The sequence below is a fragment of the Geotrypetes seraphini genome, chromosome 9, assembly GCF_902459505.1.
Source record: "Geotrypetes seraphini chromosome 9, aGeoSer1.1, whole genome shotgun sequence".
NCBI classification, from domain to species: Eukaryota; Metazoa; Chordata; class Amphibia; order Gymnophiona; family Dermophiidae; genus Geotrypetes; species Geotrypetes seraphini.
The window spans coordinates 120,860,604-120,876,773 of record NC_047092.1 but is presented as its reverse complement, the minus strand read 5'-3'; the positions used below and the strand labels follow the sequence as shown (position 1 = coordinate 120,876,773).

The 16,170-nt window shown below is 46.4% G+C and overlaps 1 protein-coding gene across 1 annotated transcript in view; it reads right to left on the bottom strand.

Moving 5' to 3' along the window:
* The window catches only part of PER2 (period circadian regulator 2), a 223,616-nt gene that overhangs the window by 180,222 nt on the left and 27,224 nt on the right, over positions 1 to 16,170 (bottom strand). The window contains 2 exon segments of the mRNA XM_033958942.1: positions 1,037 to 1,158; positions 14,645 to 14,799. Of these exon segments, the coding sequence (XP_033814833.1) occupies positions 1,037 to 1,158; positions 14,645 to 14,799 (277 nt within the window).

Below are 16,170 nucleotides of genomic sequence, written 5' to 3'. Positions count from 1 at the left end.
TTGGGGAACTAGGGCTAACTTCCAAACTACCTAAAAACTACTTTTAAAGACCTCCCCAAATCATTGCGACAGGCTGTCAGCCCTCTCTGTACTCATTGTGCCATATGGTGGGAGCTGCAGTAAAGGAAGCTGAAACAGTTTACAGGGAGATCCTCTGCCTCACAAGCCTTGCAAACTGGACTGACACCAACGACTGGGGACCTCCTCACCTAACACACCACACAAGCAACCTGGCAGAGGAATGCAGTCTGCTCCAATCCTGGACACAGAGCCACACAGACTACACTCAAACCCACTAGCAGACGAACCTGGGAACGGTCCCTGAGCCCAATGTGAAGGTGCAGGCTGACCAGGAGGTACACTGCAAGGCAGCCAACCCCCCTGGAAACAGACTTCATCCCCAAAGTCTGTGATCTCCCACAGCCAGAGATGTTCCCACGGGGAACCTCTGCAGCACGAAGACATGAAATGCGTAAAAACACTGAAAAGAAAAATAAAACACGAACAGAAAAGACTAGCTCCTACTGTCTCACTTGTAGGAAAGCAACTGGAGTCCTGAGGGCAATACTGAGGTAAGAGGGGAGGGTCTGAAAAAATTATATAAATGAGGCTTTCTACAAGCAGTCTTGCAACGTGTGATGCATAACCCACTTGCCTAGGAATAGAGCGGGATTGTACAAGAATCAGCATATTTTATAATCTACATTCATACTTGTGATCATCAACCATATATACTGTATTGGAAAATTATGTGCTATCTTGTCAAAGTACATACTTTTATACAGCTGATATTTTCTAAGAGGCTATTCTATGCAAAAATGACTTTATAAAATTGTCCCCAAAATAGATGTAGGCAGAAGCAGAAGACCATGCACAATAAAAAAAAGTTTAAATTTGTAAGTAATGAGCCCAATTTCAAAACAGATTAAGCCAGTCAGAAATATTCATCTGGATGAACAATAATTCACATACTATTTTGCCAAGTATACAGTCCTTTATCTTTGCTAATATATGGTTATATATTCTTTGTACTTACTGCATTCTTCAAGGTATATTCAGAGGTTATGTTCTCAATTTCTTCTACTGTGTAAGTTGATATAGCAGGACTGGAGGTATGATTCTCATTAACCATTAACAACTGGTAATATTCTCCATTGGCTGCATGGAGAAAAATATAGCACTTTGCTAAAACCTTCAATTTTCTATTTTATAAATATTTAGAAAAATATACATCAACACACAGATAAGAAATATTGGCCCTCTTCTAAGCTGCAGTACAGGTTTTTACTGTGGCCCATAGTGGTAAATGCTCCGATGCTGTACTGATACTCTTAGAATTCCCATGAGCGTTAGAGCATTTAGCACTCCAGGACACAGTAGAAACATCTACCATGGCTTAGTAAAAGGGGGGGGGGGGGTCTGCATGTACATCTCTACATACATAAACAAATGTTTAATTTAACTGTGTTCATTACATGTGAAAAAATATAGAAAGTATGTCTTACTGAAGCGCACAACTGTTTGATCAGAAATCAGGGTTTTTGCTTTCTGTAAGTTTTGAACAAACCCCTCAGTCTCAGATATTCTACAGTATCCTGTTATTGTCCATCATCTCTAATGCAGAATAATGGAGTTTACTTATTTCTCAAAGGACAAGCTGATTTTTTGCATGGCCAGCACCTTCATCATTAATAGTGGAGATTCAAATTCTTTTCTCCACTGATACTCCTTGTGATCTTGAACAAACCACTTCACTTTTTCATTGTCTTAGGTACAAAGGAGAGGTATAAAGGATACATATAGGAGTCGTTTGAAGTGTGCATGTATTAATGCTAAGGTATAAAAGATACATATAGGAGTCGTTTGAAGTGTGCATGTATTAATGCTAAGGTCAGTTAGAAATAAGACATTTTTAATATATATGTTAGAGGTAGATGATGATGACTTAATATGTGTGACCGAATTGTGGTTTTTAAAGACTGATCTGGTGTTAGTTAGACAATGTTGGGATGATAAAGCAATGTTACTTACCGTAACAGTTGTTATCCAGAGACAGCAGGCAAGTATTCTCACTAGTGGGTGACGTCATCCAACGGAGCCCCGACGCGGACATCTCACAAGCATACTTGCTTGTAGAAACTTTAGAAGTTTCCAGTCGCCCGCACCGCGCATGCGCAAGTGCCTTCCCGCCCGATGCACCGGGCGCGTCTCCTCAGTTCAGATAGCTAGCAGAGAAGCCAACCCAGGGGAGGTGGGTGGGACGTGAGAATAGCTGCCTGCTGTCCCTGGATAACAACTGTTACGGTAAGTAACATTGCTTTATCCCAGGACAAGCAGGCAGGTATTCTCTCTAGTGGGTGACCTCCAAGCTAACCACAATGGGATGGAGGGAGAGTTGGCAACTTAGGAGAATAAATTTTGCAATACTGTTTGGCCAAACTGTCCATTACGTCTGGAGAAAGTATCCAGACAATAATGAGAAATGAAGGTATGAACCGAGGACCAAGTGGCAGCTTTACAAATTTCCTCAATTGGTGTCGATCTGAGGAAAGCTAAAGAGGCTGCCATTGCTCTGACCTTATGGGCTGTGACTTTACTGTGAAGGGGTAATCCAGCCTGGGCATAGCATAAAGAGATATAAGCCGCCATCCAGTTGGAGATGGTACGCTTCGAGATAGGACGTCCCAACTTGTTCGGATCAAAGGAGATGAAAAGTTGAGGAGCAGTTCTGTGTGGCTTGGAGCGTTCCAGGTAGAAAGCCAAAGCACGTTTACAGTCCAGAGTGTGAAGGGTCGATTCCCCGGGATGAGAATGAGGCTTTGGAAAAAACACTGGAAGAACAATGGATTGATTGAGATGAAATTCCGAGACCACTTTAGGAAGGAATTTTGGATGAGTGCGCAGCACCACCTTGTCATGATGGAACACAGTGAAAGGAGGATCCGCAACCAATGCTTGAAGCTCACTGACTCGACGAGCAGAAGTGAGGCCAATGAGAATCACCACTCGGATCGATGCAGACTTGAGGCCAGAATGAGACAGGTGCAAAAGATAAGGGGGCATGTTGAGGCACCTCATGATGAGAAAAGCACCAAACAAAAAATCTAGTCCATTTTTGGGAATAGAATTGTCTAGTAGCAGGCTTCCTTGAAGCTTCCAAAACATCCCGCATAGCTTGTGAAAACTGAAGGGGAGCTATGTTGAGAGGACCAAGCTGTCAGGTGGAGAGACTGCAGGTTGGGATGAAGCAGAGACCCCTGATGCTGTGTAAGCAGCGATGGAAACACTGGTAGAGGGAAGGGCTCCCTGCTGCTGAGTTGAAGTAGAAGGAAGTACCAAGGTTGTCTGGGCCACCACGGAGCAATCAGAATCATGGTGGCATGGTCGGACTTTAGCTTGACTAGAGTCTTTTGAATGAGAGGAAACAGAGGAAACGCATACAGAAAGAGAGTCCTCCAGTCCAGAAGAAAAGCATCTGCCTCGAGGCGATGAGGAGTGTAGATCCTGGAGCAGAACTGAGGCAGTTTGAAGTTGTGGGGAGCTGCAAAGAGGTCTATCTGAGGCGTCCCCCACAGAGAGAAGATGTGATGAAGGGGCGTGGAATGAAGAGTCCATTCGTGAGGCTGCAGAAGACAACTCAAGTTGTCTGCCAAGGCATTGTCTGCCCCCAGAATGTAGACAGTTTTGAGAAAGGCGTTGTGTTGAATCGCCCAATCCAAAACTTTCAGCGCTTCCTGACAGAGGGAGGCTGAGCCCGTGCCCCCCTGCTTGTTGACATAATACATGGCGACTTGGTTGTCCGTGCGAATGAGCACCACCATGTCGTGAAGGAGATGCTGAAAAGCATTGAGAGCATTGAAAATCGCCCTGAGTTCTAGAAGATCTATGTGACACAGTTGGTCCGTACTCGTCCAATAGCCCTGAGTGCGCAGACCATCCAGATGAGCGCCCCAAGCATAAGTCGAGGAATCAGTCGTGAGAACCTTCAGATGGGGAGGCGTGTGAAACAACAAACCTCTGGATAGATTGGAAGAGGTCATCCACCAGCGAAGAGACTGGGCGAGGGCAGGAGTGACCTGAATGTGGGAAGACAGAGGGTCGGAGATCTGCGACCATTGCGAAGCCAGGGTCCACTGAGGAATTCGGAGGTGAAGTCTGGCAAAAGGAATCACGTGTACTGTAGAGGCCATGTGGCCCAGCAGGGCCATCATGCGTCTCGCTGAAATGGACGGTCGAGAGGCCACTGCACGACAGAGGCGGAGGAGAGCTTCCAGACGTTGTGGAGGAAGAAAGGCTCTGAGTTGAATGGTGTCCAGGACAGCTCCGAGAAAGGGAAGGCTGCAGACTGCAGATGAGACTTTGGAAAGTTGATCTCGAACCCCACACTCTGCAGGAACTAGACAGTCCTCTGGGTCGCCTGGACGACCCCTTGAGGCGTGGAAGCCTTGATGAGCCAGTCGTCGAGGTAGGGGAACACCTGGAGACCATGGTTCCTGAGTGCTGCGGCCACCACAACAAGGCACTTGAAGACTCTGGGAGACGAGGACAGGCCTAAAGGAAGCACTCGGTATTGCAGGTGAAGATGTCCCATCCGAAATCTGAGGTACTGACGGGAGGCCGGATGGATGGGAATATGCGTGTAGGCCTCCTTGAGATCCAGAGAGCATAACCAGTCGTTCTGCTTGAGGAGGGGGTAGAGAGAAGCCAGGGTCAGCATGCGAAACTTCTCTTTGACCAGAAATTTGTTGAGGACCCGGAGGTCCAAAATAGGACGCAGGTCGCCCGTTTTCTTTGGAACAAGGAAGTACCGGGAGTAAAAACCCTTGTTCCGTTGGTCCACAGGGACTGGCTCGACAGCCCGAAGCCGGAGCAAAGCCTGAGCTTCCTGAAGAAGAAGGGCGGTCTGGGTCAAGTTGGAAGGATACTCTCTTGGAGGATGTTCTGGAGGAACTCGATGGAATTGAAGAGAGTATCCTTCTCTTATGATGGAAAGGACCCAGAGGTCGGTTGTAACAGCCATCCATCGATGATAAAAATGATGGAGGCGACCTCCGATGGGAAAAAGAGGGGAGGGCAGAACGATGGCAGTTATGCTCCCTACGAGACAGTCAAAAAGGCTGAGGAGCCTTGGGAACAGCGGAAGGCTGTGGCTTTTGCTGTGGTTTCTGCTGATGTGGCCTCTTCACAGGCTGGCGGATTGTGGGAGCCTGCTTCGGAGGGTAGCGCCGCTGATAGATCATAGGCGGGCGAGATGGACGAGAAATAGCAGGCTTAGGTTTCTGACGGAGAATGGATTGGAAAGACTTCTCGTGCTTCGACAGCTTCTCCGTCGCTGCCTCGATGGACTCGTCAAAGAGGTCAGCTCCCACACAGGGAACGTTGGCAAGCCTGTCCTGTAGATTCGGGTCCATATCAATTGTCCGAAGCCACGCCAGGCAACGCATGGCTACCGAACAAGCCGCTGATCTTGCAAGGTCAAAGGCGTCGTAAGACGATTGCATCATCTGAATACGGAGATGGGACAACGACGCCAGAACCTCCGAGTACTCGAAGTGAGCTTGAGAGTCCAGGTATGGCAGAAACCTTTGGAGAACAGATAGAAAAAACTCAAAGTAGGTTGCAAAATGAAAACTATAATTGAGGACTCAAGATGCCATCATGGAATTCTGGTAGATCCGTCTGCCAAATTTGTCCATGGTCCTACCCTCCCGGCCAGGTGGAACGGAGGCATAGACCTGGGAGGGATGAGACCGCTTCAGGGAAGACTCCATCAGAAGGGACTGGTGGGAGAGCTCTGCACCGTCGAAACCCTTATGGTGCACCGTGCGGTACCTGGCCTCCAACTTCCCGGGAACAGCTGGGATGGAGTAGGGAGTCTCGAAGCACCTCATGAAGGTCTGATCCAGAAGCTTGTGAAGAGGCAGACGAAGAGACTCAGCCGGAGGACGAGGAAGATGCATCGTTTCCAAATACTCCTTGGAATACTTGGACCCTGAGTCCAGGGTAATATCAAGGTCCACCGCCATCTGGCACAGGAAGGACGAGAAGGACAACTGGTCAGCCAGAGCCGGCCCTCGAAAAGGACTCGATGAAGTCAAGGCGTCCTGGTCCACAGAGGCCGAGGAATGGCAGGGCGAGAAAGATCCCATGGCGTCCTCGAGCTCCGGCATAGGAGGCGGCGAGTAAGCTGGTGGAGAGTAGTCTCGAAAAGAGTGCTTCGGACGAGGCGAGGCGTGCCTCGACCAATGCCTCGAGGAATGTCTCGATCGACGACCAGAGCTGTGTCTAGAAGCGGGTCTGGAGCTCGAGGCGATCGCTGTTCAGACGAGGCATCCATCGAATAGATGGGACTCGAAGCTGAAGAGCGAAGCAGAGGATGCTGAGATGAACCGGCCAGGGCTCGAGGCTCGACATCGAAGACGAAGGATCCACTGCAGAAGGGGGGGAGGAGTCGAAGCCAGGTCTCGAGGGCCTCGAAGGCAGCACGGGCAACGACTCAACTCCCCCTGAAGCATGCCCCGAAACCAGACTTGACACTCGCCGAGACTCTGCTCCCAGCAATGAGAGTGTACGTCGAGGAGGCACCGGAGGTGGCTCGACCTTGCGGGAGGCCTCCGCTTGCCCAGGCTGGATCTTAGAGAGAAGTGTCGGCCCGATTTTTGTAAAGAGCTCAATAAATCTCTGCTCCATCAGGGCATGGAACGATGCCGGCAAAGAGGGATCCGTATCTGCAATGGGACCTCCTGCACGGACATCGCGGACTCGGCCGCCAAGGGGCTTGGGCTTAGAAGCCTTGGGCACCCGAAGCACCAGCGGAGTGAGAGGAGGCTGCGCTACCTGACCTGAGGAAACATCGGGAGGCACCACAGGCGGCGTCGGGGTCGAAGCCGGGACAAATGAGGCAGGTTTGAGAAGACCCGAGGTGGAAGTCAAGGCAGAAGTCGAAGGAGTGGCACCCTGCGATGAGGGCGGCTCCGCTGAGGCCTCCATTTTGAACAGCTTCTCCCACAAAACACAGTGACGCTTGAAAACATATGCTTTAAGTGTGGAGCAAGGCCGGCACGATTTCGGAAGGTGATGGGGCCCGAGACACTGGATGCAGCGGTGGTGCGGGTCCGTCAACGAAATCGCGCGCTGGCACTTGACACACTTTTTAAAACCGGTGACAGGCCGGGACATAGGCCAAAAAAGCTCCGCCGCAAGATCGAAGCCGCGGTGCCGCGGCCACGCGGCCTGCCCGGTCGAACGAACGGAAGAAATTTAAAAAAAATAATAATAATTAAACGCAACGAACAACCACGATAAAGAGCAAAAGAAACTCAAAACCGCGGGTCCAGAAGGCACAAGTGAATTTACTTCACACAGAGAGTCGAAGACGGACTTCTCGGCTCCGCGGAAAAGTAAGAACTGAGGAGACGCGCCCGGTGCGGGCGACTGGAAACTTCTAAAGTTTCTACAAGCAAGTATGCTTGTGAGACGTCCGCGTCGGGGCTCCGTTGGATGACGTCACCCACTAGTGAGAATACCTGCCTGCTTGTTCTGGGATAACAATGAGTATGGTGAATGTGTGGTAATGAAAATATGGCATTGTGTATTTGCCTCCAGAGGTGGTGCTTGAGCATGGTTTTCCATTTTTGAGTTTTTATCAAGTTTGTCAGTTGATATTTACAAATTATGTGTAATAAATGCATTTTAAAAATCACTTATTTGTTACAACTCATAATAAATTCAAGCAAAATCATAAAAAAGATACAAGAAAAAAAAAATTACAAAACAAACCAAATCTTCTATTCTAGTCCACATTATTGGGACTATTTAGCTCCATACAAGGGTTTAGAGAAGTCAAAGGAAACAAGTTTTAATTCACCAAATAGGCAATGTCTATCTAATGTCACTTATTACCAACCTCTATGTTAGTTTCTAAAACATTATCAAGTAAAGGCTTATCTTGAAGAAAAATTTCCAATTGAGATGGATGAACAAATACAAACTTATTATTTCCATAAGTTATTAAACATTTGCATGGGAATTTAAGGAAAAAAGTAGTTCCCATAACCAAGGCCCGAGTCTTAAGCTATAGAAACTGACTCCATTTAAACTGTGTTTGTTTGGAAACATTTGGAAAAAAATTTAATTGTTGCCCACAAAACATTCCGTTTTAAATATAACTAGCAATGTTGCTCTTTAGCTATATAATCCTCAGATGATTCTAGGAATTGAGAGACATTCAAACTATCAGGAGATAAGTGATTTTAATATGCTGTTAAGATCAGAGGTAGCATGTGATGATACTGACTGTGTGATGTTTTCCATGATGTTGGGTTTAGAACCGACTCAGGTGGTCACTGATAAGAACATAAGAAGTTGCCTCCGCTGGGTCAGACCAGTGGTCCATCGTGCCCAGCAGCCCACTCCTGCAGCGGCCCATCAGGTCCATGACCTGTAAAGTGATTCTTTGTCTGGAACCCGTTCATTCCCCGTTTCCCTTCTATCTATTAACCTTCATAGTCCTATCTCTACCCCTATCTGTATCCCTCAATCCCCGAGTCCTTCAGGAATTTAGCCAATCCCTCTTTGAAACCCCGTAATGTACTCTGTCCTATCACCTCCTCTGTAATACTCTCTGGCCAAAATGACCATCCTGTCTAGAGAAAACATCCAGGCAATAATGAGAGGTGAAAGTATGAACCGAGTACCAGGTGGCAGCTTTACAAATTTCCTCAATAGGAGTGGATCTGAGGAAAGCTACTGAAGCCGCCATGGCTCTGACTTTATGGGCTATGACTTGACTCTGTAGTTGTAATCCAGCCTGGGCATAGCAGAAAGAGATACAAGCAGCCATCCAGTTGGAGATGGTACGCTTAGAGATTGGATGTCCCAACTTGTTTGGATCGAAGGAGACAAAAAGTTGATGAGCAGTTCTGTGTGGTTTGGTGCGTTCCAAGTAGAAGGCCAAAGCACGTTTACAGTCCAGTGTATGAAGAGCTGATTCTCCTGGGTGAGAATGAGGCTTTGAAAAAAACACTGGAAGAACAATGGATTGGTTAAGATGAAATTCTGAAACCACTTTAGAAAAAAAATTAGGATGAGTATGAAGGACCACTTTGTCATGATGGAACACCGTGAAAGGTGGATCAGCAACTAAAGCTTGCACCTCATTGACTCTTCGAGTAGATGTGAGGGCAATGAGAAACACCACTTATGTATATTTTCTGTAAACCGCTTAGAACCTAACGGATGTAGCGGTATATAAGAAATAAATTACATTACATTACATTACATTACACTTTCCAAGGAAGATACTTTAGATGAGCTATAGACATTGGTTCAAATGGAGGCTTCATCAATTGAGCAAGAACAACATTGAGATCCCAAACCACTGCAGGTGGTTTGAGAGGAGGTTTAACACTGAAAAGTCCTTTCATAAACCACCGGATGAGCAGAGAGGAGTTTCCCTTCAATAGGCTGGTGGAAAGCAGCAATTGCACTGAGATGGACTCGGATTGATGTAGACTTGAGGCCAGAGGTCGATAAGTGCAAAAGATAATCCAGAACAGAAGATAAGGAGGAATCTTGAGGCTCCTTATCATGAGAGATGCAACACATAGAAAATCTAGTCCATTTTTGATGGTAGCATTGTCTAGTGGTAGGCTTTCTAGAAGCCTCTAAAATGTCTCTTATAGGTTGAGAAAACTGAAGAGGAGTTATGTTGAGAGATACCAAGCTGTCAGGTGCAGAGACTGCAGGTTGGGATGACCCTTGATGCTGTGTAAGCAGAGACGGAAAAACTGGTAGAAGGTATGGCTCCCTGCTCCTGAGTTGAAGTAGAAGGGAGTACCAAGGTTGTCTTGGCCACCGATGAGCTATCAGAATCATGGTGGCATGATCATTCTTCAACTTGACCAGAGTCTTGAGAATGAGAGGGAATGGAGGGAATGCATACAGAAAGCGATTCGTCCATTCCAGTAGAAAAGCATTTGCCTCGAGGCGATGAAGAGAATATATCCTGGAACAGAACTGAAGCAGTTTGTGGTTGTGGGGAGATGCATAGAGATCTATCTGAGGAGTTCTCCCACTGCAAAAAAATGTGATGAAGAGGCGAGGATTGAGTGTCCATTCGTGAGGTTGCAGAAGACAACTCAATTTGTCCGCCAAATAGTTTTTCGCCCCTTAGATGTAGACAGCTTTCAGGAAGGTGTTGTGGAGGATTGCCCAGTCCCAAACCTTCAGAGCTTTTTGACAAAGGGAGGGAGAACCCGTTCCTCCCTCTTTGTTGACACAGTACATGGCAACTTGGTTGTCCGTCCGAATGAGAACTATCTGGTCATGAAGAAGATGTTGAAAAGCTTTGAGAGCACTGAAGATCGCTCTGAGTTCCAACAGATTAATGCAACACTGACAATCCATTCTGGTCTAGTGGCCTTGAGTACAGAGACCATCGAGATGATCCCCAAAGTGTAGGTCGAGAAATCTGTCGTGAGGACCTTCTGATGAGGGGGCGTTTCAAACAGCAAGCCTCTGGAGAGATTAGAAGAGAGCATCCACCAGCGGAGAGACTGTCTCAACCAAGGAGTGACTGTAATGTGTCGAGAGAGTGGTTCATAAGCCTGCGTCCACTGAAATGCCAGGGTCCACTAAGGAATTCTGAGGTGAAGTCTGGCAAAATGAGTCACGTGCACTGTGGAGGCCATGTAACCTAGGAGGACCATCATGTGTCTCGCTGAGATTGAAGAGCGAGAAGACACTGCATGACAAAGTTGAAGAGCATCAAGACGTTGTTAAGGAAGGAATGCTCCAAGTTGGATAGTGTCCAGATCAGCTCCGATGAACTGTAGATTCTGAGAGGACTGAAGTTGGTATTTGGGGAAGTTGATTTCGAATCCCAAGCTTTGTAGAAATCATGTAGTCCATTGGGTCGCTACAATAACTCTTTGAGATGTTGAATCTTTGATGAGCCAGTCGTCTAGGTAGGGAAACCTCTGAAGACCATGGTTCCTTAGAGCTGCTGCTACCACCATCAGACACTTGGTGAACACTCTGGGAGATGAAGCCAGGCCAAAGGGTAGCACTCTGTATTGGTAATACAGATACCCCATCCGAAATCTGAGGTACTGACAGGAGGTCGGATGAATGGGGATGTGAGTATAAACCTCCTTGAGATCTAGAGAACATAATCAATCGTTTTGATCTAGAAGGGGGTAAAGGGACAACATGCAAAATTTTTCTTTGACTAAAAATTTGTTGAGAGCCCTGAGATCCAGAATGGGTAGCAGGTCGCCCGTCTTCTTCGGAACTAGGAAGTAAAGGGAGTAAAACCCCCCTGCTCTGCTGTTCCAGAGGAACTTCTTCGATGGCACAGAGACGAAGCAGAGCTTGAGCTTCCTGAAGAAGAAGGGCGATCTGGGATGGATTGGAAGGATGCTGTCTTGGAGGCAGCTCTGGTAGAACCTAAGTGAAATGAAGAGAGTATCCTTCCCTGATTATTGACAGCACCCAGAGGTAAAGATCTCCCATCGATGGTAAAAATGATGGAGACGACCATCTATGGGGGAAGGGAGGGCAAAGGCAGAACGATGGAGGTTATGCTCTGTTTTAAGCATTCAAAAAGGCAGCGCAGCCTTAGACGCAGCAGAAGGCTGAGGTTCCTGTTGCTTCTGCTGCTGTGGTTTCTTGGGAGGTGCTAGAGTGTAAGGAACCGCCCTTGGAGTATAACGCCTCTGGAAAACTGGAGGAGGGCGTGAAGATTTTACAGGAGCTGGTTTTGGCTTTGGTCTGACAATGGAAGCAAAAGATTTTTAATGTTCAGACAATTTCTTAGTGGCCGCCTCTATGGATTCATCAAAGAGGCCATTGCCCTCACAAGGAATGTTAGCCAGACGGTCCTGAAGATTAGGGTCCATGTCAATGGTGCGAAGCCAGACCAAGCGGTTCATCGTTACAGAGAAAGCAGTGGCCCTAGCAGACAGTTCAAAGGCATCATAAGATGGCTGGAGAAGATGTAATCTGAGTTGTGACAAAGTAGCAGTGACTTCTTGGAACTCGAAATGCCTATGTTGATCCAGGTTCTTCAGAATGCCTGGAAGAATATCAATGAGGAACTTGAGATAAGTAATGAAGACAAAATTGTAGTTGAGGACTTTGGAAGACATCATAGCATTTTGATAAAGACAACGTCCAAACTTGTCCATGGTCTTACCCTCTCTCTTCCAGGAAGAACTGCAGCATAGACCCTGGAAGGATGTGTTCTTTGCAACGAGGACTCCACAAGGAGGGATTGGTGAGATAACAGTGAATTCTCAAACCCTTTGCAATTTAGAGTTCTGTATCTCGCGTCCAACTTGCCTGGAACAGCAGGTATAGCATGAGTCTACAGACATCATTTGAAAGTTTCAGACAAAAGCCGGTTAAGAGGGAGTTTAAGTGACTCTGCAGGATATTGAGGCAGATGCATTACCTCTAGATACTCCTGAGTATTTAGAGCCTGCACCTAATTGAATTTCCAGGTCATCAGCCATCTGACGAAGGAAGGAAGAGAAAGACAGCTGATCTGCCAAGGCCTTGCCTCAAGAGGGGCTCGATGACCTCGAGGCGCCTCGAGGGGAGAACAAAGGCGAAGCCTCTCTGGAAAAGTGGCAATCCAAAGAATATGGAGACTTGGAGGAGGCAATGGAAGCAGCTGAGTCTTCGGAGTCTGGAAGCGGTGACCTCGATCGAGGAGTTGGAGGCCTCAAAGAGCTGGAAGGTCTGAAATGAGGTCTGGACGAGGAAGGCTTCTCTTTGGAAGAAGATCTGTGCCTCGATGGATGTCTCAATGAGGGCCTCGATCGACGACGAGAGTGGTGTCTGGAAGCAGGTCTCGAGTAGGATCAAGGAGACTTCGTCCTATGTATGGAAACAGGCAATTCTGCTAGTGAATGAATAGGGCTAGAAGCTGTAGATCGAAACTCAGTGGTTTGGATCGAGGAATCTCGAAGCACTCCCAAAGACTCTGCTCCTTGTATGAAGTGTGAGGATTCCTTTCGAGACACTCGCAAAGAATCTACTCCTTGCATAGAGTGTGTTGTTGCCAGACCAGACATTCACAAAGACTCGGCTCCTTGCATAGAGTGTGAAGTTTCAGCTCGAGGCACAGGCAGGGACTCGACCTCGCGGGAGACTGCTGATTGCCCAGGATTACAGGAGGCAGTCGAGGCAGAACCATAATTGCTCAGTAATTGAACAAATTGCTGCTCTAATATAAGAATTGCCATCTCCGGATCAGACCTTAGGTCCATCAAGTCCGGCGATCCGCACACGCGGAGGCCCCGCCAGGTGTACTCTAGCATAGTTTTAGTCCCCATATCACTCTGTGCTTCTTATAAGGAGATGTGCTTCTAGTTTACCCTTACCTGTATCACTCTATGCCACTCATAAGGAGATGCACATCTAGCTTACCCTTAAATCCTAGAACGGTGGATTCTGCAATTACCTCTTCTGGGAGAGCATTCCAGGTGTCCACCACTCGCTGCATGAAACAGAACCTCCTGATATTTGTCCTGGACCTGTCCCCTCTCAGCTTTCGTCCGTGCTCTCTAGTCTGTGTCACATTGGACATTGTAAATAACTGTTTTTCCTGCTCTATTTTGTCGATTCCTTTCAGTATTTTGAAAGTCTCGATCCCCTCGCAGTCTCCTCTTCTCAAGGGAGAACAACCCCAGTCTCTTAAGTCGTTCCTCATAATCCAGGTTCTCCATACCTTTCACGAGCTTTGTTGCTCGTCTATGCACCCTCTCCAACATGGTCTGGAGAAAAGCCTGCAAATGTGGATCCGTGTCTGAAACTGGAACACTTGTTGAGGTGGCAGTAGAGATGTTCTTCGACTTGGAGGTCTTGGAGAGCTTGAGGACCACTGCCGGAACCTTCTGCTTAGGTATCTGACCCAAGGGAAGCTCAGGAGAAGACAAAGCAGGTGTACTTGAGGCCACCAACGATCCGAATTAGGAAGGTCTGATGAGACTTGAGGTCGGGGTCGTGGAAGCAGGAGGACCCTCAATGGAAGGTGGAACCGAGGCAGCACTCGAGGTTGAGGGTGTCACTGAAGAGTTTTTCCACTAAAACCCAACGACGTTTAAGGGCTCGAGGTTGAAGAGTAGCACAGCGCTCACACGACTTAGGACTATGGTCATGTCCAAGGCACTTAAGACACCAGCAGTGTGGGTCCGTGAGAGAAATTGCACGCTGGCACTGGCTACACTTCTTGAAGCCCGTTACTGGCCGGGACATAAGAGGGAAGATAGCCTCTGCGAAGTCGCCGAAGAAAAATAAAATAGTCTTTTTTTTTTTTTTTAAATAGAAAATAACACAGCAATTCGCGACTAAAAAGAACACAAACCGAGGTGAGAGAAGGCACGAAGCGAACGAAGTTCAACACAGAGTGTCGAGTACAGACTTCTCGGCTCCACAGAAATACCCATTACAAGTATGAAACTTTGCTTTATTACAGTAGACAACATAATACTGGACTTTATATACCCAGTAGAAGCTGCTCATTTTTTTCAGTCAACTATGGATGGTGCTATTGCAGTCTGAATTAATTGGTTTGCGTAGACATTTGAAGATAATTTACAGAGCTGAAATATTCAAATAAGAAGTAATATGTAAATACCTTTAACTTGTTTTATGCAGCGCAAGGCATACTTCAGTGTTGCTAGTGTGTTGGATTTGCCTTTGGCCCTTTTTTCAGGAGGAACCAACATTCTTAGTTCTTTCAAAGTCTTCATTAATTCTTTCTGATTTTTGGCCTTAGCAGGCTGTTCACTGCTATAAAATAAAATTTAAATAAAAAAGTCTATATATTAAAATTTCTTTTTATACTGAATATTTTTATACTCAATATTGTTTTACAAGCATGAAAGAAAAATTCTCTCCAAACTCTCCTATAATTAAAGTACCACAAGTACTACTACTGCTATTAATTCTGGAGCATTACCAAACATACGCAGCACTGTATAGTCACAGAGACAGTCCCTGCTCAAATAAGCTTAAATTCTAAACAATCAAGACAAACAAACAGGATGTCAGGGTAGGGGTTACAGTTAGAGGACGATAGTTAAACTGTTGGTTAGGGTGGTAAGCAGGGGGCAGTAGGGTTATTTATTTATTTAGCCCGTCCTCTCAAAGAAGCCCAGAACGGGTTACAAGAGTACATTCATAGTATGGGTAGGACAAACTTTGTTGAGGAATACATACTTTACAGCATTTAAAGTGTAGACATAACATACAGATTTAAAAATACAGACTTAGTGGACATAGGGTGTATTAAATTGCAGCGTTTTCAGTGTATATATAATATGGAGGTAAAATAGCTTTTCTTAGCAGGTGGGAGCACCTTTGTTGTTGGAGAATGTGGTAGTAATTCTGGTTTTATTTGCAATGGCATGTAAGTTTTAGTGAGATTCCATTTGGTGTAATTAGGTGGTGTCTTTGAGATCATCCATCAGGAGTGTAGATTCAGGTCGTTAAGGAGCTGGGTTTGTAAAGAGGAAGGTTTTCACGGCTTTCCAAAGACTGTCTAGTGATCTAATGGATGGGGGGATGATGTGCCATAATCCAGTTATATAGTGAGAATAAGAGCGTCTTCTGGCTGTCTCAAATGTGAGTGGGCAGGCAGGTGGCAGGATCAGCCGTTTTTCTGTTTGAGATCTCAGTGATCGGTTGGGGACATAAATTTGTAGTTTGATGCTATGCAGTTTGGTGTCATTGTGTGGAAGGTCTTGTAGGCTAATACCAAGGCTTTAAAAGAGCATGGTTTTTGGATAGGCAGCCAGTGCATGGAAGTTAGTGCAGGGGTGACGTGGTCGCAGAAGCCCAGGTTTTTTAGGAAATGGACTGCAGCGTTTTGCACCCCTTGGAGACATAAGAGTGTTTTTGCTGGTAGGTCCACTAGTAGAGCATTGCAGTAATGCGGGATAATACAAACACGTATAGTAGCTGGGAAAAATTGCTGTTTTGAGTTGAAGGCTCTCTTAAAAAGGTGGGTTTTCAGTCTACATTTGAACAAGGGAAGGGGCATGACGGACATATCCAGGTAGTTTTATTCCAGAATATGGGCAGCTAAATGAAAGGAACAAAGTCTGGAGATTAAAAAGAAATTAGGTTCTTACTTTGCTAATATCTTTTCTAGTATATAGG